Here is a 25,249-nt window from a genome sequence, read left to right on the forward strand (position 1 = left end):
TGTAAATAACCGCCCACTGCAAATAAAAGTTTAAAAGTTCAGAAGACGTTTTATAAATTGCTGTTATTTTCTGGAGAGTGGAGTTGACTTAAAAGACAGTAAAACTTTCACTCTTGGCCTCTTCCAGACTTGCAATTAGCTTTGTCCTCCAGGACATTCTTATCTGGATTTATATTTAATGAAGATGCCAAAAGAGTTATCCTCTGCAGGTAAGATGTTAACTGCTTATATAACCTTTTAAATGAACTTCACTTGAAAATATTCTTTAACGTTTTTCTTGTCCGGGCTCCCTGTGGCCTAATTTTAACTTCTATAGCTGTAAATGATGTCAGAATAAATGAACCGAAGGAAAAATGTTGAATCGTGAATTAAAAGAGGCATGTCTACCTGTAGAATATTGTTTTAAACACTGAAGATCAAATAACATTGAGATTGTTGTTGAAAAATGTGTGTGTGTGTGTGTGTGTGTGTGTGTGTGTGTGTGTGTGTGTCTGTGTGTGTGTGTGTGTGTGTGTGTGTGTGTGTGTGTGTGTGTGTGTGTGTATGTGTGTGTAAGTGTGTAACTTTTACCTTTAAGTAAGTGATGTTCAAATAGATCAATACATCACTGAATTTAACAATATGATATTATAAAACACTTACATAATCAAGCATACTGCAGTTTTAAAAGCAAAGAGAATTTATTTTTGAGTTATTAAATCAAATTTTTTGCTCTAGAGTTTATTTCTCAATCATATGAATTATAGCGGCTGTAGAATGCACAAATGATTTGTGGTACACTGTCTCCCTCTGGTGGCACTCTACTGAAAGTCGTCTAATATTTATCTTTAGAGCACTAGGATTTAATTTCACCATTAAAATAACAAATATTGCGATCGGCTGACTCAGATAGTGAACATAATTTTATTTCTATTCATTAAATGCATCAAAACTGGGCACCTCTACTATATTCAGCACAAGATTCACCATCATTCTTTGTAAAGGTATTAACCAATGGCATCAACTTTAATATATAAAAATAAGGTTAATACACTTTGATGCAAAAATTGGAAGAATTTGGAAATTCCTTCATGTTTTCTCTTTTATGTGTTACAGTCCTTAGAATAAAACAATCTGTAATAGTAAAGACAGGTAAATGTCTGTGCCTGGTGAGCCACAAAGACAGATTTGTTTTCCTAACATATCGTTCTGTTTGTGCTGAACAGGTTCTGGGTCTCTCTCAAGGCAGCGTCAGTGACATGCTGTCACGTCCCAAACCCTGGAGCAAGCTGACCCAAAAGGGCCGGGAGCCCTTTATCCGCATGCAGCTGTGGCTACTGGACCAGCTGGGCCAGAGCCTCAGCCAGCCTCCGAACCAGGGCCACACTCAAGGTGAGCGTCCACACACAGGCAACATGCAAAATTACCATATTCTCCGGACTATAAGTCGCTCCGAAGTGCAAGTCTCAGGAGACAAAAACAAGCATCATGAAGAGAAAAAAAAAAACGTACAAGTTGCATTTATTTAGAAACATGATGGAGGAGTTGGAGAAGTTGAGAAGTCCATGTTGATGAAAAGCTCTGGTGACATCTTGTGGTCAGTTGCTTCTTAACAAACTTGCTAAAACTGTCGGCTTTGGTTTGAAAGTTCTGACAGTTTCTGAATCACTGATATCTGTGCTCTAAATCAGTGGTCAGTAACGACTTCGCTCCGCCAGTGTTCTGACAATCTGGGCCGCCCTGTCAGATATTCCAAGAGTTTGATTAAAGAGGACTAAGCTGGATGGGTGTGAATGTATTCTTATAGTCTAGGAAGTACGGTATCAGAACCACTTTACATGCTGCACTAACAAAACCTTTTGACGTTAGCAGCTACCTTACAGGAAGACAAATACTAATGTAACCCACATGAAATATTCTTAATTCCAGATAAAAGTCCCGTAACAGCCCAGTCCTGTCCCTCCCCACCGCCCAGTCCAGCAGAAAGCAACCCGAGTCCAGTGGCTGAGCCGGTCAGTCTCTCACTGGAGAGCAGCAAAGAGAACCAGCAGCCTCAAAGCCTTGGCTTGGGGTTGCCCAGCCACCCAGAAGGTGGAAAATCCACTTCCAGTCTCATGGGTCTGCATCAGCCTACGACCCCATTAGGAATCCAGGAGCTGGTGGCCATGTCTCCAGAGCTAGATACGTACGCCATCACCAAGAAGGTCAAGGAGGTGCTAACAGATAACAACCTTGGTAAGTCTGAGTTTACTATTCCCTCTGGAGGGGCAGGAACCGTTTTAATGCAACATCTGCCACTTGGTTTTGACAGGCCAGCGTCTTTTTGGGGAGACCATCTTGGGTCTGACTCAAGGGTCGGTGTCTGACCTGCTCTCCAGGCCTAAACCTTGGCACAAACTCAGCCTAAAAGGTCGGGAACCCTTTGTCCGCATGCAGCTATGGCTCAATGATCCGCACAATGTGGAGAAGTTGAGAGTCATGAAAAAGATGGAGAAGAAAGGTGGGGACCGAGACCTACTCACGGTTTGAAGTTTGCATGCTGGTTGTGTAGCCTAATCTCGGTGGATGTTTGTGCTTGCTAGCTTACCTGAAGAGGCGGTACGGTCTGCTGAGCACTGGCTCTGACAGCGACTCGCCCAGCACTCGCTCTGAGTGTGTGAGTCCGGCCCTCGCCTCGTTGGACTTGTGTCCCTTCAGCCAGGTAAAGAAGCCTCGAGTGGTGCTGGGAGCCGAGGAGAAAGAAGCCCTGAGGAAAGCGTACATGCAGGAGCCGTACCCGTCCCAGAACACCATCGAGATGCTGGCGTCGCAGCTCAACCTCAAAACCAACACTGTCATCAACTGGTTCCACAACTACAGGCAAGACCGATTGTATTTATCCTGTTCAGTATACACCATCTTCCAAATTATTGTGCAAATTGGATTTAAGTGTCATAAAGATTACATTTTTTGTTGTGCTATTAAATTTATAGATGGTATTGTGTGTCAGGGCTCTTTGAATCACTATAATTAATTTCAGAGAGCTGGTTGATTAGTTTGTCTGGTGAGCTCAATTAAAGGAAATCTACTTAAGAAGGATGTTCCACATTATTAAGCAGGCCACAGGTTTTAAGCAATATGGGAAAGAGAAAGGATCTCTGCTGATAAAAATCATCAGATAGTGTAGTGCTGTATGACAATGTATGAAAACATTAGATATTTAATGAAAACTGAAGCGATATCGTACTGTGAAGAGATTTGCGGCTGATTCAGAACAAAGATGGGTTTGTACAGATAAAGACAGAATGAGGAAGGTTTCTGTTAGACAAATTCATCGGATTAAGAGAGCAGCTGTTAAAATGCCCTTACAAAGCAGCAAACAGTTATTTGAAGCTGCTGGAGCCTCTGGAACCTCAAGGTGGAGGATCCTCCAGAGGCTTGTGGTGCATCAACCTACTATTGGGCCCCTAACCAGAGCTCACAAGCAGAAACGGTCTCAGTGGGCCCAGGTGTACATGAAGATTCATTTTCAAACAGACTTGTTCACTGATGACTGCTGTGGAACCCTGGATGGTCCAGATGGACCATCCAGGTGGTGGTGGATGGCCATCAGCAAGGAGGTGGTGGAGTCATGCTTTGGGCTGAAATCATAAGGAGAGAATCATTGGTCGGGCCCTTCAGAGTCCCTGAAGGTGTGAAAATGACCTCAGCAAAGTAGATGGACTTTCTGACTGATCACTTTTTTTCATGGTTCAAAAAGAAGAGCCGAACCTTCAGTAGCAAAATCATCTTCATCATGACAATGAATGCTGCAAGGAATACCACTGTGTCATTGGCTGCTATGGGCATAAAAAGGCAGAAAGTAATGGTGTGGTCACCATCCTCTGACCTCTGACCTCAACCCTATTGAGAACCTTTGGAGTTTCCTCAAGCAGAAGATTTGAGGGTGGAATGCAGTTCATATCAGAACAGCAGCTCTGGGAAGGTTTTCTGACATCCTGCAGAGAAATTCAAGCAGAAACTTTCCACAAACTCACAAGTTCAATGGATCAAGAATTGTGCTGTGATATCAAAGAAGGTCCTATGTTAACATGTAACTTGGCCTGTTATGATGTTTTTGATTGAAATAGCTTTTGATTTTAGTACATGTGACCATTTAATGCTGCACAAAATGTGCTCCATAAAATGTTTAGAAAATCTCCTGTGCATAATAATTTGGAACAGTGCACTTTGAGTTTTTTATTTTTGAAAAAAATACTGTTCTCACTGACCAGTGTTGTCGAAGTCATTTTGAGCTGTATCAAGATGATGAATGTCCCCAAAGGGCCGGTTATGGTAGAGCGTATTGAGAAACCACCTCACTGTTGAAATATGACTAAATAACTTCCTCTTCATTCAATGAGTGCTTCTTAAAGTTAACAAAATTGAACATCTTTTCACATTGATGTAATTTAGCAATATACAGATAAAAACTGCTTGGTTTTGGGAGTACGGACATTTTTGCAAGGCACTATTTCTGTCTGTGCTTTTAGAGACTTTTTCTAAATAAAATGTTTACATGCAGGTCCAGGATGAGGCGTGAAGTGCTGATGGGCGGTCTTCCAGATAATGACACAGACGCCGAGCCCAACAGCTACTCCCCCTCAGTAATACGGAGCCCCAACTCCGATGGCGAGGACAAGAGACTGCTGCTGCCCTCAGGACAAACCCACCCCGGCCTTCCTCTTAGCACTACCGACGCACTGCCTCACGTTAAACAGGAGGCAACTTACAGGGAAGAGGACAGCATGGGCGGAAGGGAAGGGTCACAGAAAGAAGTCGGAGTGCAGTGTTTTCCCGCCACCATGCCGTTGTCCCCTTTGAAAACCGAGCACGAAGACTCTGCCTCAGGCTGCCGCGAGCCCCACCCGGCTGGCCAGAGCCCGACGCAGGAGGAGGGCGCATGCAACCAGATTCAGGGACTCCACCTCGGCGCAGCGTCCGCGGACGGCCTGCAGCGAGCCAACAAGTCCAGGTACGATGGAGAAGAATCCGGGGAGTCGCCCATTGACCCGGTCAGCTTCAAGGCTACATCGGAGCCGTGCCGCAGCAGCCTGGAGGTCTCGCTGAACTCGCCGTCCGCCGCGTCGTCACCCGGCCTCATGATGTCCGTCTCCCCCGTGCCCTCCTCCTCCGCGCCCATATCGCCCTCGTTGCCCAACCAGGCGACAAGCGCCAACCACGGCATGGACGCTAACCCGCTTCCTCCATTCCAAAGCCCCAAACTCAACAGAAGCACTCAGAGACGCAACGAGAAAATGGCCAACCTCAATAACATCATCCACAGGCTGGAGAGGGCAGCCAATCGAGAAGAAACACTGGAGTGGGAGTTTTAGGGCCTGCTTTGACGTGTCTCATCCAGAAAGACTGCTGCTGCACACAACGAGGAAGAAAGGTTGGATGGAAGCTTCCGGACCTGAACGGAGCTTGGCTCCTTGAGGCAGTGTCGTCTTGGACTGGAAACAGGAATGCAGAGGAGAACACGAAGCTGAACTTCCTACAATAATTTAAGAGTTAAAAAAAATTTATAAAAATGTATTTGTTTTGTTTGTTTATTTTTTTCTTTTGATAATGCATACTACTTTGAAATGTATGTGACAGCGCTAGCTGTTGTTTTAACTTATTGGACTCGACATGAAGACTTTTGCAGCTATGGTGTCATTTAATGTACACTGAAGTTCTGAAGATTGCCACTGGGTGAGATTAAAAAAAAAGACCTCTGTCTTAAGCCATTAAAAGCACTATGACTATTTGAAAAAAAAAAAAGACACTGACCAAATTTGCTACTTTTTGAATAGCAGTTTTTCAAATTTTGTCTGTCAGACTGGACAGTTTAAGTCAAGTAACGTGAATTCCAATTACTGACTGAGGGATAGTCCTTTAAGACTCTAAATATACAACACCTTGTATGTACTTAGTTTCTTGGTGATATGTTTTGAAATCTTTGTAACTCACACGTATAAAATGTGGTTGTACATGTTGTAGAATTGTCTGCAATAGCCTTCTCTAAATCTGATGTAGCATGGTACTCACCTGACCCTGTTATCCTCTGTAGTTAGTCACCTGTGATTATACTTGAGCGAAAACGAACAAAAAAAAAAGAGGTTACACAACAAATAGTTGAAAAGCCTGCAAAAAAGGAAAAAAAAGTTAAACAAAGGAATATAAATGTTTTATTTTATTTTTCTCTCTTCATTTTCTTTTTTTTTCTTCTTTTTTTTAAGAATACTTGAGGTTTACAGTTTCGGGCCCTTGTACCTTTTGGTTAAAAGTGAAAGCTGCGCTTCACTTGAGCCGGGTTTACACAGTTTCTTTCAGACTTACCTCTTCGACCCTCTTAGGCACTGGTTCTCAGACCGTAAACAGGCCAAGACACACGGAGCTTGGTTTACCTCAGATTAGGTTCACACACATCACGCTACGATCACGCATTTCATGAACAGAAACGACAGATTTGACTCAGCAGAGGAGGAGCGCTCTGCCTTCGGCTACGGGACACTTTGCCCCTCCACTAATTTGTACCTCAGGATTGCACCCATTCACTTAAACCATCGCATATGTTTATTTATCTTTGTAGTTAATAGGCACAAAGTGCTAACTAGATATCTATGTATACTGAAGTTTAAGAAAAACACGTTGATTTCAAAACCAAGACACCCAATGCCAGACTTACAAGGATTGAGCCTCTGGGCTAGAGCCAGTTTTGATACCCAATAATAAAGATATTTTACTAATGAAAATTACATTTAGGCCTGTCAACATTAACGCGGTAATGCATTAATCTAATATTACATCGTTAATATTACATGATGCAGATTTATCGGCTTTCCTATTTTGACCTAAAAGCCTCTCTTGTGTGGAAGATTACCGCGTTCCAGGCTGCGCGTTACACGGTCTTGTACTGCGGTCAGCAATGCAGATTTCTGCTGTAGTTTCATGTTGTCCTAAAAAAATAACAAAAACAGAATTAATGTTATAATTTTCAAATACTTGAGATTGGTTTGTATTTATAAAAGAAATCCTAAATATTAATGCCGTTGACCTCATATGGGTTCAGGAGTTATGTGAACCCATATGAGTTCGCATAACTCATATGGGTTATGAGGAATTTGTTGAATGCAAAACATTTAAAAAAATAAATATTTGGCGCCCCCCAAAATTGGTGCCGTGGGCTACTGCCCCTTTAAGCTCTTTCTAAAGTCTGGTCCAGAAGATGCCAGACGATGTGATAACAGTATTCCTCTGACGGTACGAAGCAGGGCTGCCTGTCTCCCAGGTGTTGCTGCACACTGCCAGTCAGCTGGCCTAGTTAAAGCCCCTATTTTGTTCTCATACCTACAGAAAACATATTTCAAGTTGCATATAGACAGTTGTGGCATAGAAACTAAAAGAGCGCCATGTCTCATTTGTATTAATGCAGTTTTAAAAGTGCAGTTGTAAATTTTTCTAAATAAAAACTTTTACATAATATGTTTTATTATAGCTCAGCCATGTTATTTTATTGCTCTAGCTTATAAAATTAAAATCTCATCCTGGCCGATGTCTCGAAGTATAAAGTATATTTATGAATGAAGAGGTTGGAAGGCCTCCTTACCATCACCCTAATCTTCTGCTCCTTCCAGATTCTCAGGCGTGTCGAGCTCATTTTCATTTTAGGCCACATCAAGATCAAGAACACTGGATTGTGTTGATAAAATTACCCAATTACAAACTGTTAAAATATTAATAAATAGCTGTCTTAACAATTGATGCAATCCTCTTAAAGTTAAATATTGAACATATTTTCCACCTTTGTGGAATTTGGCAAAATATACAAAAAAAACAACAGGGATTTGACTTATGAAATAATATTCTATTTGAAATAATGTCCTATTCAAAGGTTTTATTTGTAGTCTAGAAGGCCACATGAAAGCTTCTCTTGGTGCCAGATGTGGCCCGCGGACCTTGAGTTCGACACATGCGCTGTTGGATTCAAGTGGGGCCACTCTGAACACGTGACACGTTTCACGTAGAAGAAACACGATGTTGAAATTAAAAGATGAAAATGGAATCTAAATCTGCCGGATTTCTAAACGTATTTATATTGTTTTCAGAAAACTTCATTTCACAATTTTTATTTTTCACATATTTGGGTTTCCGATTCCCATTTTGGTTTATTTCTTTACAAAATACGACAAATTAAGCCTCCTTTTCAATCTAAACTAGCTCCTGCTAGTAGGTATTATTTATTCACCCACTGTTATTAATTAACAAAAATGAACAAATTGCTAACTCTGTTTTGTTGGGGGGGGGGGATGCTGAGTATGCGACGACCAAAACTTCCAAGGTATAAAATGGTGACGGGGCGAAGTGAGCCTCTGTTTAGTGGCTCAGGTGAGCGTTCCCTCCACTGAGAACCAGCAGGAAGCAGGGTGCGTGGGAACGTTCTCCTTCGTATGTGTACAGATGCTCCTAACGGGTAACTTCTGAACTCAGTCGGGTCTCTCCCAGTCGTGAGAATAAATGACACTTTAATGGAACAGCTGCCGCGCGCGATGCAACGTGGTCAACGTAACACTGCTGAGATGAGATGTGCACCGACTAAAGCTCGGTATATCAGAAAGCACGATGCTTGTCATCATCCTAAAACCCTTCAGTCTGTAAGTAAGGTATATTAAAGAGCAAAACCCCCCGCATATTATCTTTGACCACTCGTGTATTGTGTCTGTAGCCGTTTCTTTGTCATGCTTGCAGGATGTTCTTTATGTATTTTGCCTCTATTTTATACTCTGAACACTTACCTACATATCCAATACCTCCTGTACGAACTACTTGCAGCACTTAGGTTTTTGATAATTGTGGGAACTCCGAGAACTTTTTTTCCAATATGAGCGTCATCCTTACTTAGCGTCCTCAAAAGTCTTGCCTTTACTGTATTGTTGGATTTGGTAGTAAACACTTGCACATGTCTACATAGTTCAGAGGACTCGGATTGTATTATGTAGAGCTATATATATTACACAATTATTAAAAAGAAAAAAAAACATAAAAGTAATCCTACATCCTCGGGACAAAATGTGCTGAATATATTGAGATATAGTGTACAGATTTTAATAAACCAAACTCTGTCGAGCCAGTTCTTGTCTGGCAAGCTTGCCCACGTTTTAGACCTTCTCTCAGGGTAGTCTTGCTTTTTAAAGCTTTACTGAAACGGTTGCTCTCATCGGTGATGGTGATCATGATAAACATGTGGTGTGTAGAGAATGACTCTGTTGTGCTCTTCAATAAATGATGATGTGGATCTTGTACGGTCGCTGGAGTTTGAGCTGTCTCCTATGAAGTCTCGGTTTGCTCGGAGGACCGACGCAGTTTTTGTAATTCACCGCGCGGATGTGCGTCAAAGCACAGCGCAGACCGGAAGCACCAGAAGGAGGCTTGTTGGGTTGCTTTTTCTAAGATCAGCGGACTTGCTCTCCAACGACACGGTTTTGTTTTCCTCTCGGAGTCGGAAAAGCTTTTGTGCCGCTTTTCCAGCAACCATCCTCTGTGCATAATATACTCTGATTAGATTTGATTAGATTTTCTTATGGAGAAAATGTCATTGTTTTTCATATTAACATGGTCACGTGAAAAGAAATGTATTTACCCTGACCGTGATCTTCTCATGTAAACATCATCTAATTGTTTTTGCATGCAATTAATTCTGGTCACATGACAAGGGGATATAGACTGGGTTTTTTTGTGTTATTCTTCTTACACAGGAACGGTGAATCCGAACTTAAGGTCCTTTTTACATTAGCAATGTCCATGCATGGTGCAGCTGATTTATATGACTTGCAGAATCATTACAAATCTGTCGAAAGCAGGAACTCAAAAATTCTTGGTTCATATTTAAATTAAGGTTATTTTGTGCCATATCATATGTTTCGTGCATTTTTCCTTGCAGAGGAATTTCTTGTGTGTGGGGCTGTTTGTCACCCAGTTCAGAAAGAAAAGCCTAGCTTTGTTTTTAATTATGAACTTTAAACTCAGTAGTTTTACTTTATAATTGACATTAGTCACTAAAAAGAAAGTAGCTGGCAAGCAAAAATTTAGACGATCGGAAGAAATATATATATATTTAAAAAAAGTGGCTACAACTCTGGCACTGAGGGTTTGTCCCAAAGAAAATTAGTTTAAAGGTTGCCTGTAAGGAAGGCTCCAAAAATGTTTGAAATGAACTGTAAGGCCTCACATGTCAATCTATCAAATGTTAAAGAATGGTCAATGGTATGCCAATTTTCTTGGAAAATAAATTGCATATGTAAGCCATCAGTCAATACATTTTTGTTTAAGACCTGCTGTGTTGTGTATTTATTTTCCTCATAAAAAGGATGCATAGATAGATATTTTTGCCTATAGAACTCCATAAAATTGTGTTTCAAGATGTGACGTTGTTTTATTAACTAGACCGTGAAATGTATGCTTCACCACCACTTAGTATTTTTGCGGTAATTTGGCAGTATGGACAGTGTTTACATTATTGTACCGCGTGGTGTTTCTGAGCCACGCCCCCTCGCGTCTGCTCTCTCACGTAATGACGTCGCCGGCACGTATGCTGTCGGGCTGGAGATTTCGCGGCGATGGCGACGGAGGCTCGGCGCTGGAAGGGGACGTATTGAAAGCGGGGCTTTGGCTTGGATATGACGAATGCGTATTTGCTGGAGATTGCTTTGCTCTTCAGTTATTCCATTGGCTTCGGATAAATCCTCGGCCGCGGACTTCTCAACACTCCTTTGACTGGTGAGTCAAGCGGCTGTAGTCTCGTCCGCGGTGTGTTTTGACAGAGGCCTCCGTCCCGGGGTCCGCCCTCCATCTCATAACAAAAACACTCGCTCTGAGCGGCTAGCTCCCGCAGCTACAGGCTAGCAAGTGAACTTACTGGCTGTTCTGTGGTTTAACCAGCGCTCGGACAATGCAACATAACAGCGCATTGCACCATTAGAGCTAGTGGTATTCCTTAAACGTCCTCTTAGGACTAGGCTCTAGTGTACGTTGCTATTTAGCTGGAATTGCCTGACGCTAGCTGGCTAATTGTTGATGTTAACGTTAGTTAGCTTGCCCAAAGAGAGCGAAGACCAGTCAGTCATCATTTTACAGTTTTCTCCGTCGCCACTTCAGTACGTTGACATTGAAAAGTGGAGTTAACTGCTACCTGCGTGTCAGTAAATATTTCCTCTGTAGTCAAATGTATGTTTTGAAGCTCAAAAATTAAAATAACGACTGTGGTTTTATTGTAGCTCATTTCATACAAAGCAAAGAGTGCAATAGCGTTTTTTCTTTTTTTATATTTAGTCTGTTCGGTCGAAGCTTTTTTTTTTTTTTTTTTACCGCTGACCAGCCGTTAATGGCCGGTTGTCAGTTTGGACTTTCTCAACCAGCTAAAACCGAGGAGGAGGCGGAGAGATGCTGCGGCTCCTGTCACGGGACAGGAGTAACGCCAAGGCTCTAACGGAGCTTATCCTTCCGTGTGTGAGTCTGACTGAAGCCAGCCGGGCTCTGATCATAAGCCTTCCGCTGTAAACAGAGCCGTGCCTCGGTCAGATATGCTTTATCAGGTAGCACCAGCAGTAAAAGCAATGGAGTAATGACCTCATTTGCCTGCTTCTTGGAGACGAGGCCTTGTTTATGGGGCTCATCTGTTACCATTTCGACTATTTTTTTTCTCCCATGTTTCTCTCTTTTTGCCCTCCCCTTGCCTGGGCATCTTAAATGTTTATGAGTAGGTGTGTTGTGCTCCTGAGCTGTCCATTCACTGACCCTCTTAGATCAGATTTCAGTCTCTGCAGTAAGAGCTGACCTTTTCAGCTATTTGTTGGGCGGTTTGCTGAGATATCCCTAACAGGTTGCCTGTTTAGAAGCAAGATGTTTGGTCTCTTTTTAAAAAAAATGCTACATCTATATAAACACACTTTAGCAATGTAAAAGAACATTACGGTACATAGCAATTAGATTTGTAATTATGTTTAAATTTGTTTTCTTGTTCTTTATTAATATAACTTGTGCCACCCTGACTATAAAATAATACAGTTTACTTAGTTAAGGTTATATGTTTGGCATGCTATTTGTCGGTTTATTTTAATCTCCAGCATGTCTTTCATAATGAATTAATTAAATGCATGATAAATTCAAGCTCAATAATTTCCATTTACATGATTTATTGTTTTTCTCTTTTCTCTCTCACTTTCTACCAAAAACTGAATAACAGAGGTCTTCAGTCTGGTGCTTTGCTGCGAACAAACCCCTTTTTTAGGAACAATTTTGTTTACAAAGACTTCGTAATTCTTTTCTTTAATGTTTTGGTTATGTATTTTGTGTATTTAAAATGTCTTCCGGTTCCGGCATTAAATATTTGTTAGACTATAAAGTTTATTGATCTTGGAAAATGTGTTCTTGCATTATTATTCCATTACGATTCTATCACTTGAAAATGATTTAAAACAAACAATGTCTTCGTTTATTGCAGTAAATTCTGGGACAATTTATTGTCCAGCAAAACTAGTTATTGTGACAAACCTACCGATAGCTGAATTAGCTCAACGTTGCTAACAATGGTGCATGTTTTCCCTCTAACAAATTCTCTGACAAGGAGTCCACAGCTGGCTAATCAAGTTTGGATTTCTGCTGCATGATTTTACTAAATGAAAAAAGCAAAAGCAAATTATCCGTGTGCTTTCTGTGGAACGATCTACAAGACACAAGATTTGGTTCTGCTGAGTTGTTTTCCATCTGATTGGTTTCTGTGTGTACTCGATTTGTCAGTACTGTTTTGATTTGAGTCGTGTTTACATACGATACATAAGTTTACCCATATGCCTGTCATACCAGCTGATCGTTTTCACCAGAGGTGGTAGGGGGGAGCTAGGTCAAAAGATTACAAATGGACTTGCCCTATGCCTTGGGTGATGTCACCAGAACCACATGCGAGTGGGAAGCTTTAGTCTTGATTTAAATATGAATTCACCAGAAACTAACCAAATTAAAACCGTCCATGCTTTGCTATTCTGTAGTTGATAAACTACATCTGACGTCAGTTTGATTGATTTTTAATAGGAAGGCTTTAAAACAAGTTGTGTGTAAATTTAGTTTTTATGTGATCAAGACTCAAAGCTGGCCAGACGTGGACTTGGTGCCTTAGGCACCAGCAGGCATCTTTTTTTTTTTTTTTCTCCAATCCACATCTGAGTTTAATTGGTATCTCAAAGCTCACATGCATGCCACTGTGACCACCACTACATCTATGTTTGCCAGGGAATCAAAATGGCTCCTGTAGTTTGGAAAGAAATCTTCTGTTTGTGTAAGTATAAGGATATTTAAGAAGTAAAAAAAAAACATTTTCTCACAGTTTCTGTTCATTTCCACAGATTTCCACGTCTTCCTTGTCAGAATTTCCGAACAGATTAACCAGGACTGGAGACTGATCCGTGCCAACCTTCTGCAGTAAGTTTTAATCTGTAATGATTGACATTTTTGTTTGTCGTCTTCAAACTGACCCGAGATTTCATGCTAATTATTGATTTTTCTCTCGCTTTTTTTTTTTTTTTTTTTTTTTTTTACAAAACTTTGAACTGCTGATACAAATTTAATCTGATTGAGTTCTTCCTTCAAAACTATGATTGATGCCACCCAAAACATTACTAGTCTAGCCTTTCTGTTTTTATATGGGATTAATAATTTATATTTGGAGTTGGAGCCAGGTAATAAATCAATTTATATTTACTAATTGAATTTTTGGGGATTTTGAAGATTACATTTGTTGATAAAACACTTTTTTTCTCTTTTCTTCTCCTGTTTTTTTTTTTTTTTTTACCAATGCACTTCTTAAAGTTCTGTAGTTCTGAGTGATGTCAGCACGCCCAGGGCGGCCATCTTGTTTGACAAACATGTTTTACCGCTTCTATGACTTCGGAATATGAGAGGCATTATTTTTCAATTATGAAAGTAAATTTGTCATATTACAAGAAAACAGTCATAGTAATATGAGAATAAAGTTGCATGACAAGACAATAAAGTCGAAATTATATGAGAATGAAGCATTAATCTTACCAGAATAGAGTCGTAGTAGTAGCAGAATGAAGTCATTGTTTTATGAGAACGCCAACACGGAAAATAATAAAAACTTTAAAGTAGGAATGTTGAGCATTTTGTGACGTTATACTTTGGTATGTCGTTTACAGATAAGGCAGTACTGCATTTTTCAACATATCAGCATCAAACTACCAGCAGCAGGACTCTGAAGCTATTGTGAAACTCAGTTTGCGTGGTTCTATTTCAATAAAAGAAGTCGGTCATGTCAGATCTCAATAACTATCAAAGATTTTAGCTCTTTAAAGCAACCTTTTCCTTGTAACTTTTAAGACTTTCTTGTAAAATTGCATCTTTATTCTGCTAACATTATGACTATATTGATGTAATTAAATAAAGATTCCTGTGCCCTCTCCCTAGTCCTGCATCGTACAACTCAGAAAAAGGATGATCGAGCTAGAAATCACTATTTGAAAATATTTTTTGTTGTTTGTGATTTTATTTTGTTTCTTGGAGTAGAGGTGATGTCACACTGTGTGTATTAGAGAATTGCTTCTGTAAAAGAGGATTTCACTGTTATTTTAACATTGAATCCATCTTCAGCATTTTATACAAATATTTTACCTGTAAGATTTCCAAAAGGAGCGGCGACATTTCCAAATCACCAAGATCCATTACAGACAGAAACTGAATCTTCAAAAGGATAAAAAGGAGCGACGTTGCTGTTTGATCTTCCAGATTTATGCTAAATTTAAATGGCTTTACTACTCATTCTTCCTCTAAATTCATTTGGTACTAATAAAAAGCTACTTTTCCGTCTACAGTACTTCATCTTCTGAATGAAGAATGTTTTCATGACCAAGTAACGCTCAGGTACGGCGTGTTCACCGAGGGGGAAACGGATCGAATGATTGAGTTTCCAGTCTGCTGATCCGCGGCTAAGATAACTTTTGTCCAGTGACCTTAGTGTTTCTAAGCTGATGTTCACCAGTGGACACGTCAGATTAAACAGAGATGATGGATGTTGCTCAAACGGCGGTCTCTGATTGGAGTCAGTGTGGGAAAATGAAAATGCGGTAACAGTTTGGCCTCCGCGGCACCCGGAGACCAATAACCAGCAACCACCTCATGAAGCAATAACAGAGAAATCTGTAGCAAATTATTGAATTTGTTTTTCAATTCAGACAGGCCTTGTTATGATGGTGGACTGATGGGTAAATGCAACACTTTTACGTGCGAGGCAGCTAGAGTTGCTGATTTAAACCCCCAAAAACCTCAGAATAAGTCGAATTAAAAATGATTGCCTGTACAACCTGATGCTGTTTATAAGTATCTCTCTGTGTTTCTGTGTTGAGCAGACATAACCGAGCCGGAGTTCCTCCTTGGGAGACCCACACTCCTTGGCAGGGGCCATGGTAAAGCATCCTCACTTTGTTTACTGCGATGAATGCTAATAGTTGTTAGTCGTGTCCCTTGTCCTGCAAGCAATCTGCAGAATGGGAGCGATCCATTGATTATCGCTTTCAGTCAGCCCTAATAATCAGGAGGCAGACGGTTGCGTCAGCTCCGTATGTGTCAAAGGTCTTCTGAGGACAACTTTCAGTTTCCACTGCACAAATGTGTTATCATTACTTTGTGATGTGGGCAGCTGACTGGATGTGCATTTCCTGTTTGAGCTGCTTCTGTTTTGTTTTTCTGTAATTATAGTAGCATAGTAAAGTGCTGTCCTTTTGGCTGGATTTAGCTTCATGCTACAGCATTGGCACTTGGTGAACAACTCTCTGCTTATGCTGACTCAGCATCTCACAGGAAGTTCTACTGCTGTTTATCGTTAATGTCTTTGCTTTCACCACAATCTTTTTTTTTCCCCAAAAAAACTTTAAATTCTTCCTTCCCTTCTGAAATGAAAATATGGATTTGTTTAAAGGGTCAGTATTATGTAAAGTTGAGCTTTGCATCATGCTATAGTGTTATTTCCTCATCAGAAACATACCTGGAGTGTTGTTTTGATTCATTCATGCACGTTTGAGAACTTCTTTAATCTCCCGTGGCAACCATTCAGCTTGCAAAACACTGGATGGACCTAGCCAGGGTTAATAGAGGAGCCATGTTGTGATGACTTCCTGAAGGCGGAGTTTCAAAAAGAAATAAGTTTTTAAAGAGACAGAGGCCCAATTTGAAGGCGTTAAATTATGAAGTAAAATTTCTTCTAAGTCATGTTTGATCTATATGGCATTTTTTGCAGCTACTGATACTAACATAATTGTTCATAGTGCCATAAAATACAGCCTCTTTAATTTAATTTTAATTTTGGGAGTTCTGTTGCTTTTGTTGATTCTATCTATCATGGTTTGTTGTTTTAAAATCCTCCCGCTTGCGTAATACACTGTGGTGGAAAGAGGAAGACGGTCGTTGTGACATGCTGACCATTTACGAATCATCTGAAAGCCAGCCTTGATGCTTTCTGCGACCAAGCTGGGAGAGAAAGCTGAAATAAGGCTGTGTGTGTGTGTGTGTGTGTGTGTGTGTGTGTGTGTGTGTGTGTGTGTGCGCGTGCGTGCTGGACAGGAGATAAGCAACACGAAGGAAATACTCAGCTAACCATCTCCTGTCACATGTTCCAAATTAAAATTCAAACTAAGGAGAAATATGACAGTGAAAGAAAGCTGTGGTTTTGAAACGCTGGTTAGTTTGCAGATAAACGTGCTTTGCTGTCTGTGCAGGAGGAGGAGGGGCAGCAGAGCCTGGAGTGCATCCAGGCCAATCAGATCTTCCCCAAGAAGTCCCCAGTGCTGGAGGAGGAAAACATGCAGGTGAGCCACGCCGTGTCCTCGCTGGTCATCTTACGCCGTAAAACGGTTCAACCTCACTGTTGATTTCCGCTAATTACATAACTGCCATAGTGAGTTATTAAAAGCGCACCCTCAGTTTAAGCGTAAAATAAAGCAATGAAAGGAGAATAAACATCTTTGGGATTTAGCAACAACAGTCCGGGCTGGATTTTGGATCTACGTTTTCTTTTTTTCTCTCTCTTTTACTTTCGCAATTGATTTTCAAATCCGTTTTCCTTTACAAGCCGCAATGCAGGAGAAAAAAACCATTTTCATCTCGTTTAATTGTGTATTTTAGAAGCAGAGGCGACATTGTTCTGCAGTGAGCGGTTGCTGTAAATATAACAAATATTGTAATCAACAAAATGATTAACAAGTCAAATTTTAAAGTCTCTGTGTGAGAGCTCAAAAAGTAAAAAAAAAAAGAGATCCAGTTGGCTGCGTTCTGTTCAGGCTTTTTGCTTTCTGTTCAGAAAGTCTTGCTCTCTCACTTTTTGTCATAAGCGACAACATTTTAAGCTAGGCATTGTCAGTTGTTAATGGGACTGATGTTTTTCAGTTTTCAGCAAAACTACACTAGAAATTCACTTTGTTGTTTATGGTTGGAGCACGAGTTGTTGTAGGCAACCAGGAAAACCTGGAGTGGAGTTTTAGCGGTCTATCAGGTGGAATGGATCCTTTCATGAAGCAATAGAAACATCACTTGGAGAAGTAATATGTTATTTGATGTTGGGACTCGATTTAAAATTTTTAATTGGGTTAATTTCAGGGTCTATAATGAATTAATCGCAATTCATGAAATTAGCCACATTTTCAATTAAAGCCCCCTTTTGCTGCCTGGCCGATAGAAATGGGTTTCTCGTCCATTGTTGTTGTTTGCGGACGTTGCTGGTGCATCTGCATTTATCACAAATGCTTCACTACAACGGTTCTGGCCGGAACTTCAGTATGTAAAAAAAAAAAATAATAATAATTAAAAAAAATCTAATTGTATTAAAACATTTTACTGCATTAAGATCACTGTAATTAATTAATTAACCATCAAGGTCTGTGCCCTAATTTTATTGCAAACGTAGGGCAGTTCACACTGATACTTTTCAAATGTCTTCATGTGAATAATTATCATGATCTTAGCTGGAAATCAATAAGAGGAAAGTGATCAGAAGTGATACGGCAGCAGGTGAGATGTTGGTTTTGAGAGATTGTATTTGCACCATGGTTTCCTAAGCATTACTCAGTGAAACAGAGGAGCACTAACTTTATGTTGGCCTTGTGGAAATGACAGACTGTGACGAATTGATGAGCTGCTGTTATATAACACGTCTGAAAAGGAAGCTCATTTCTGAAAGTGGTGCCTGTTTTATTACAGAACAGATATTTCTTTATAATTCTGTTTTAAAATCCCTACCAGAGGCTAAAATTGTCATCAAGTTATATAAACACATTTGGTGACTCTGCAGGTTTCTTTTGCGTTATCATTTTTGCTGATCTGGTCTGTGTGGCTTTACAGTTCATGTCAGATGTTTTTTCTCTCTCCCTCTCCTGCTGTTGCTAGGTGCCCTTTCCCGAGCTGCACGGCGAGTTCACAGAGTATGTCGGGCGAGCAGAGGACGCCATCATCGCAATGTCCAACTATCGCCTGCACATAAAGTTCAAGGAGTCCGTTGTCAACGTAAGTGTGTCCGAAAAGTTTCCAACGAGCGTTAAAGTTGCAAATCTGATTAGAGAACATCGGTCGCCCGACGACTGGAAATAACTCCAGAACGAAGTGCATTGTGTGTGTTGGAGGCTGTGTGAAAGTGTGTGACATTGTTTTGTGAATGAACAGAGCCGGCCTGTTGAGCCAGGCCATTCAGACTTGATCTCCAACGGCAGCAGTGCCGCACAGCTCCTCTACAGCCTCTGTTTCTCCCCACTCCCCCCATCCTCTCTGGACTTGCTGTTGCTATGGTTGCAGCTGCTCCAGAGGGGATGCACAACAGTCAGGCCCTCTATTTGTCTCTCTCAACCTTTTTACTCTATAAAGGAGGCAGACCGGGTTGGTTTCATTACACACAGCACAAGTAGTTTAAATTGGAAATGTCTTCGCTTTCATCTTAGTATAAATCATGAAGTTTACAGTTTATTATGACGGGAAGCTAAAAAAAAAGATAAATAATTAAAGTTGCATTTGTTTATGTTTCATAATTCCAAGCTTCTAGAGCAGCTACGTTTCCATTACAAATGTGCGCAATTTCGCAAATGAGATTTTTTCCATTAGAGTAGAAATACAATTAAATTTCTTATGTAAATGAGTTTGTTAGTTACATAAGAAATAAAATAAAAATAAAAAACATGATCCTCCGTCATGCTTCCTGTCGTCTTCTCCTTCGTCATTTCCGCCAGTAGTAACGTTCGGTTGTTGATCACGTGACTCGTGATGCGGATAAAATGTTTTCATCGCAGTTTTGTGAAATACATTTATTTTGATGTGGCCAAAAAATCCACCTCATCCTAGCACAAAACTTTTTAGCAAAGACTTGAGGTTTTTTTTTATATATATATATAATTGGGGCACTTTCATTCAGCAAATTTATTTTTGTAGTTTTAATCTGCGCAATTTTATGGTTAAGGGAAACACAGTTAGTGTGGTTCCCAGAAAAAAATGGACTATTATGATTTGATCAGTGTGTTTTTTCACTGCTCTCTTACATGGAATTCTTCCAAATTGCTTTGATACCAAATTAAATATTTACCGAAACTCAACCTCTTTTCTTAAGAAAACATGAGCTTTGTTTAGACAATGCTAATACTGATGCAATGCTAACTTTAGCCAATTCCATTCTTCCTCAATAACCAAATGAATTCCGAATATTTCCCTCTAGCTTTTTTCTTCTCTACTGTTTTGTGTTTTTACTGTGTGGTCGTTATGAATGGGCTTAGTGCTGAACTCCACAGCCACACAAAGGAAGGCCTGGATCAATGCCCTGCTTGTTTAACTACTTTAATGGCTTCTGCTTACGGTACAAAATGTTATACTACACAATATTACTTGAGTAAGTGATGCTCAATGAATTTAAATAGGCCCCATTGGGATTTGTAGTGTTTACTATCATCATTTTGTATCAGTTAAGGACACATTTGTTGACGTGCCTGTTAAATAACAGCAGTGTTGTTGAGACATGTTGGGCTCCATTTAGAACAGCAGTGTCCAAACTTATGTTTGTCTAATGAAAAACGCTAAATGATTTTGTGATTTTATTTTTTGTGATTTAAATATGCAGCAATTTTCTGAAACAATGTAGAAAGGAATATTTCATTGCAGGTCTCAGAGGTTTTCCGTAATGAAAAAATGTGTACAGGTTTCTAACTTTTTATGGCCAAATATGTTCTATTTTATTAGTTTAGAAAATGTTTTTTTTTTTTTAAAGTCTAATCTCAGCAAGAAAAATGTGAACTAACTTCTTAAATTCTTGCTGCTTTCGCTAAGTTTAAGTCTGTTGATCAGCGATATAAAATCAAAGTAAAAATCATGTAGTAAAAGAATAAAATACTTTGAGTTGCACTGAACATTTTCCTTTTGAAAAAGATCTCATCATAAAACCGTATAAAGTGTTCATCTGCATCAGCTCCTTTTGCTGGAAGGGCCGTCTATCCGCAGTCAGACAACACATACACTTAAACAATAAATTGTTTTATTGAAATATTAAATCGGCTAAAAATGATTAAACATAACATTCTTAAAAAAAACCCTGAGTTATAATTTAAAGTTGGTAATAATTGGAACGCATTATGTGAGCGCAAAATAGAGATGTGACTATTGGTTCATAATGAAGAAAATGTGGATATTTTGATGATTATGCTGCATGACGGAGTCTTTGTGTTTCCTGTTGCTGCCTGTCCATCCTTCACGTGTTACTGGGGGTGAGTCTGAGCTTTACTGACCCTCTGGTTACCGACCAGAGTTCTCCTCACACATATTGGGTTGAGTCTGTTACATGACAGCACTGTAAGGGCCCAGAAAACAGCTGCGGGAAGTTCTGGAGCAAGGTGAGCGAGAGAAGCAGCTGAAAAGCAGTCAAAGAATTTCGATGACGGCCAGATTAGAGATGCAGATCGCAGCACAGGAATTAAATAGTGACAGCAGGATGTGGAAACATCCGGAATATGCAGTAACGGCAGTCCTGCGGTCGCGCTAAAAGTGCTAACAAATGGACATTCCCCTCTTACATGACTGTTCTCTTTGTTTTTTTTCTGTTTTTGTGGTGGGGGTCTAGAGTTGTTGTTGTGAGGTTTCAGTAAGTATCCTGCAGAACTGCATGGAGTGGAGTGGTTGAATTTTAACCGTGGAGCTGACTGTGTGCTTGCCTGCTAACTAGCTGGTGCCTCAGGGACTGGAGGCTTCAATGCTTGATGCCAGATGTTAGTTTTAAGTAGCTTCTGTAAATTAGATAAAAGAAAAAGATTGGATGTCCATACAAAAGATGAAGGTTGCCAGCCTCCCGTCCATCAACAACACTGTACCTGCCTTTGTGTTCTTGTAATGAGAGCTGACTTGTACATTAGCTGACTGGCAGTCATGCATGACTGTCAGAACATAAGCTTCAGCCTCACATTTTCTAAAAGCCCACCACACCACCATGAAAAGCTCCTAATTCATTAACAAAGCTCAGTATAAAGTAGCAGAACTGCCTTCCTGCTCTTTTCATGTCTTATCTGGGCTTACGTGCTTGTGACAGTTCTGTACTTTGAATTATATTTGCCTATAGTTGATGTGGCGACTGAAACCAGTGTCAAGGAGGAGGACGTATAAGCAAGCTCTTTGTGTGTGTAAGTCAGTTGCAATAAGCAATAAATGAATTAATCGCACCATACATTAAAATGAGTGCGATCATTTTCATTTGGACAACAGTGTTTTAAAGAGATCCTCTAACAAGTTTGAGAGTTTGCACTGCCTCAAACTTGCCTGTTTTCCCTGTCAAAGCTGAATGATGATTATTTTTTGAAATGCAGTTTCGGTTACAGATGCTTTATAATCCATTATAATTATTGTCGTTTTGTTTGTTTATTTTGAATCTTTTAATTGTTTTCCAGTTCCAGTGCTAAATATTCCTCAGAAATTATGATCTATTTTTTGTCTTTGGGTGGTTATACCTCCACTAATAAACCATCAGGATTGTTATTATTATTAGTTGAAAATTGTCTCAAAATGACATAATGCTCATTTATTGGAATAATTTCTGGGACAATTTTTCATCCAGCAAACTTTGATATTGTGACAGACCTACGTGTGTATAATGATTTTGTGCTGCCACACACGCACACACACACACACACCTCGGAGGATTTAGTATATTTAAAGCCCACAGGGATCTGTGGTGTGTTACGCTGTTAACAACTGCAGTGTGACAGAGTGGTTTGTGTAAACTGATAATTGTCTGCATGGCCCTGGATGATCATTTGGTTTGGTAGCCATGCATTTGAAGTGAACGTCACCCTGCTGGTGGTTAATTCTTGGCTCTGAACGTTTACTGTAGTGATCCTGACTAATTTGCTAAAGGGATTTTCAGTCTGCTGTCGCCACACGGCCTGCACTGACTGCATGAGCATGATTGGTACACGTCTTAAATACTCTTTGCTGGTGAGCCAAATGGGTGTTGTGTATCTAATGTCTCACATTTCGTCTCCTCCATAAGAGCAGATTTTATAGCAAGCTCTTCAACGTATTTATTATATTTTCTTTTTTTACATTTTGTCACTTTACAACCACAAGCTATATTTTACAGGGATTTTAATTGAGAAGTGTGAGGTGCATTTAGAATTGCATACCCACCCACGCCCTAACCCAACTCACACTTCTTGACAAATACTTTGTGGAACCGCCTTTTGTGGCGATGCCATGCATGACGTTTCCAATATGTTTCACACAGAGACAGGAACTCTGTGCACATTCTTGATGTACTTTGCAGAATGGTTCAAACAATACCTGATCAGATGAACATCCATATTTTCAAGTCGTGACACAGATTTCTGGTTTGATTTCAAAGGAACAGTAATAAATGTCTTCTTGACAATATCTATCTATCCAATATCTATAATCTCACAAGTGGTACCGTTTGTTTATATATAAATGCACAATTTTCTATTGTACATTTCTGTTGTGAAATAGGTCTTAAATGTCTTTAGTACTGGTCTTAAGTTTGAGTTGGTGAAGCCTGGTTGTAATAATGGGGGTTGAATACAAATGCATGTAATAGTTTTTGGTCTTTTGTCGGTAAGAAAGTTTGACAACCATGTCCCATGTTTGCTTTCACTTTTCTAACACATGCCACTTGTTTAAGCCTGTGGTTGTAATGTGACAAAATATGTCAAAGCTTTAAGTAGTGTGAAAATGAACCTCTCATTTTAAAGGAAATGCTCTCCCCCTCCTGTTTGTGGCTTCACAGGTCCCCCTCCAGCTGATTGAGTGTGTGGAGTGTCGCGACATGTTTCAGCTTCATGTCACCTGTAAGGACTGCAAGGTCGTCAGGTAAAACTCAACTCCTCCTTTGCTGTTGAACATACGTAAAGGAGACATTCTCTCGTTTTTGTTTTTAAGAGAAAGAAATTCTGTCTGCTCTTTTAGCACCTTTGAATATAAAGAAATGAATATGGACCAGATCATAACTTTCCTCATTGAAGTTCAAATCTCAGAATCCAACTAAATATGTTTCTCCTGCATAAGTGCAGTTAGTCATCCAGTTAAAAAGCAATGATCCTAAAGCATTACTATGTTTCTTTTGGGTTTGAGAGGATCAGATATTCATTGATTTATAAAGAATCCATAAATCTGAATATAGGACTTCTTCTTGCAGTTGTCTTTGAAACTAATTGGCGCGTCTACTGCAGCAAATTAAAACTCATGAATTCCTTCCTTAAAGCGCCGCTGATCATGTTCTGCAGCTTTATAGTCAATGTTGTTGGATGATAAGAGTTTATCAGTCCATCTGCCCGCCTCTTCCTGTCATTGCAAGTTCCACATATTAAAGCCTGATTACTGTAGGAGTATCTTCTGTAAATCCATTTGTGATTATTTTGTTTTTAAGCTTAAAATAGTCTTCAATAGTTCTCAACCCTGAAAGTTTTAGTCAAGAAACTGTTGAAAAATGTATAGGAACGCTGTACATCTGTTAGTTACTGGTGTATTTTGTTCAGGTTGAAAAATTGTTCCCAAATGACACAAGGGAATTTGAATCTGGAGCCTTTTATAAAGATTGGAAAAGTAAAAAAAAAAAAAAAAAACACTGTGAGGTTAGCTTGACCCTACAGATGACTGGCGTTTGTTTCTCAGACACCAGCTGTTTTTTTTTCAGCTGATAGTAACGTTAGGGGCCATGTGTATATGGAAACATATAAACATGGCGTCACTCTGTTTAGGTTTTTTTCCCGTTTTTTAAAAATTCAATAAATGGACAGATTTTTTAGCTATAGAATTATTCCGTCTCAGAGGTGTCTTTAAATTTCACGTGATTCCCCAAACAGTTATTTTAGACAACAGTTGCGTAAAAGTTGTATACCAGTGAAAATGAAAGTAAAATGGGAAGGAGATGGTTCACAGTTCACTGTACAAAGTGATTTCTCTGTAAGTCGGACTGATCTTTGAACAAACGTCAAAGAACTTAAAGATGTCCAGCTGGCTTCGTTTTCATAAAGACAACAGAAAGTCAGGATCAGTGGTTGTGCAGTAAATCTATACTGCGGATAGCCACAAAACCCTTAGACCTTCTTACAGATGAGTACACATTTAATGGGAAACAGAGTGGATTTGAAAATACAGTTGAAACTTTGACCTTGTTCAACATGTGAATAGGGCAAAAATCTGGAAACTTTAATATATCAGAAACGGTGATTACTCTGTACCTCCAGCATGCAGACCTGCAGGGTTTGGTGCGTAGTCCATTTTGTTCCTTTAATTTTGCCAGCAAATTCCATGTTGGAGTCCATTGCCTTTAGCCTGGATTTATGAGTTTTCTGAACTGAAATCCAATTAATGGCAGAAAAAAAAATAGTATCCTTTCTTTATATTCTCTGTTCCTCAACTGTTCGTGGGAGGCAGTTAAATGTTTTTCCCTTGGCAGTCTCTCTAGGTTGTGTGGCCACATTCCTTCTTTAATACCCCCACCACTTCTACCCCTTCCAGCTTTATTGCAGCAGGATTGTTATTAGTATTTTACAACATGGAACATGGTTAAGATTTAACGTTGGCAAAATATGTTGGGTGTTAAAAGTCTTAATGGGGCATTATTATGTAAAAGAAACTTTTTTTAAGCTTTACATTGTGTTATAATGTTATTCCCTCATCAAAAACACACCTGGAGTGTTGCTTTGATTCTTTCATGCATGTTTGAGAAATGTTTTAA

At 39.8% G+C, this 25,249-nt stretch overlaps 2 protein-coding genes across 8 annotated transcripts in view; both read left to right on the plus strand.

Annotated features, from left to right (window-relative positions):
* The window catches only part of cux2 (cut like homeobox 2), a 131,128-nt gene extending 120,838 nt beyond the window's left edge, over positions 1-10,290 (plus strand). For all 4 annotated transcript variants that reach the window (XM_023342649.1, XM_023342650.1, XM_023342651.1 and 1 more), the window contains exons 18-22: positions 1,206-1,371; positions 1,909-2,214; positions 2,291-2,479; positions 2,562-2,838; positions 4,523-10,290. In XM_023342649.1, coding sequence (XP_023198417.1) covers positions 1,206-1,371; positions 1,909-2,214; positions 2,291-2,479; positions 2,562-2,838; positions 4,523-5,333 — 1,749 coding nt within the window. In that variant the 3' untranslated portion in view covers positions 5,334-10,290. The remainder of the gene's footprint in view (positions 1-1,205; positions 1,372-1,908; positions 2,215-2,290; positions 2,480-2,561; positions 2,839-4,522) is intronic.
* Positions 10,291-10,571: 281 nt separating this feature from the next.
* mtmr3 (myotubularin related protein 3) overlaps positions 10,572-25,249 on the plus strand; it is a 36,524-nt gene continuing 21,846 nt past the window's right edge. For all 4 annotated transcript variants that reach the window (XM_023341633.1, XM_023341634.1, XM_023341635.1 and 1 more), the window contains exons 1-6: positions 10,572-10,758; positions 13,380-13,455; positions 15,399-15,455; positions 16,764-16,853; positions 18,427-18,543; positions 23,297-23,379. In XM_023341633.1, the coding sequence (XP_023197401.1) occupies positions 15,453-15,455; positions 16,764-16,853; positions 18,427-18,543; positions 23,297-23,379 (293 nt within the window). In that variant the 5' untranslated portion in view covers positions 10,572-10,758; positions 13,380-13,455; positions 15,399-15,452. The remainder of the gene's footprint in view (positions 10,759-13,379; positions 13,456-15,398; positions 15,456-16,763; positions 16,854-18,426; positions 18,544-23,296; positions 23,380-25,249) is intronic.

Source organism: Xiphophorus maculatus, chromosome 11, assembly GCF_002775205.1.
Source record: "Xiphophorus maculatus strain JP 163 A chromosome 11, X_maculatus-5.0-male, whole genome shotgun sequence".
Classification (NCBI taxonomy): Eukaryota; Metazoa; Chordata; class Actinopteri; order Cyprinodontiformes; family Poeciliidae; genus Xiphophorus; species Xiphophorus maculatus.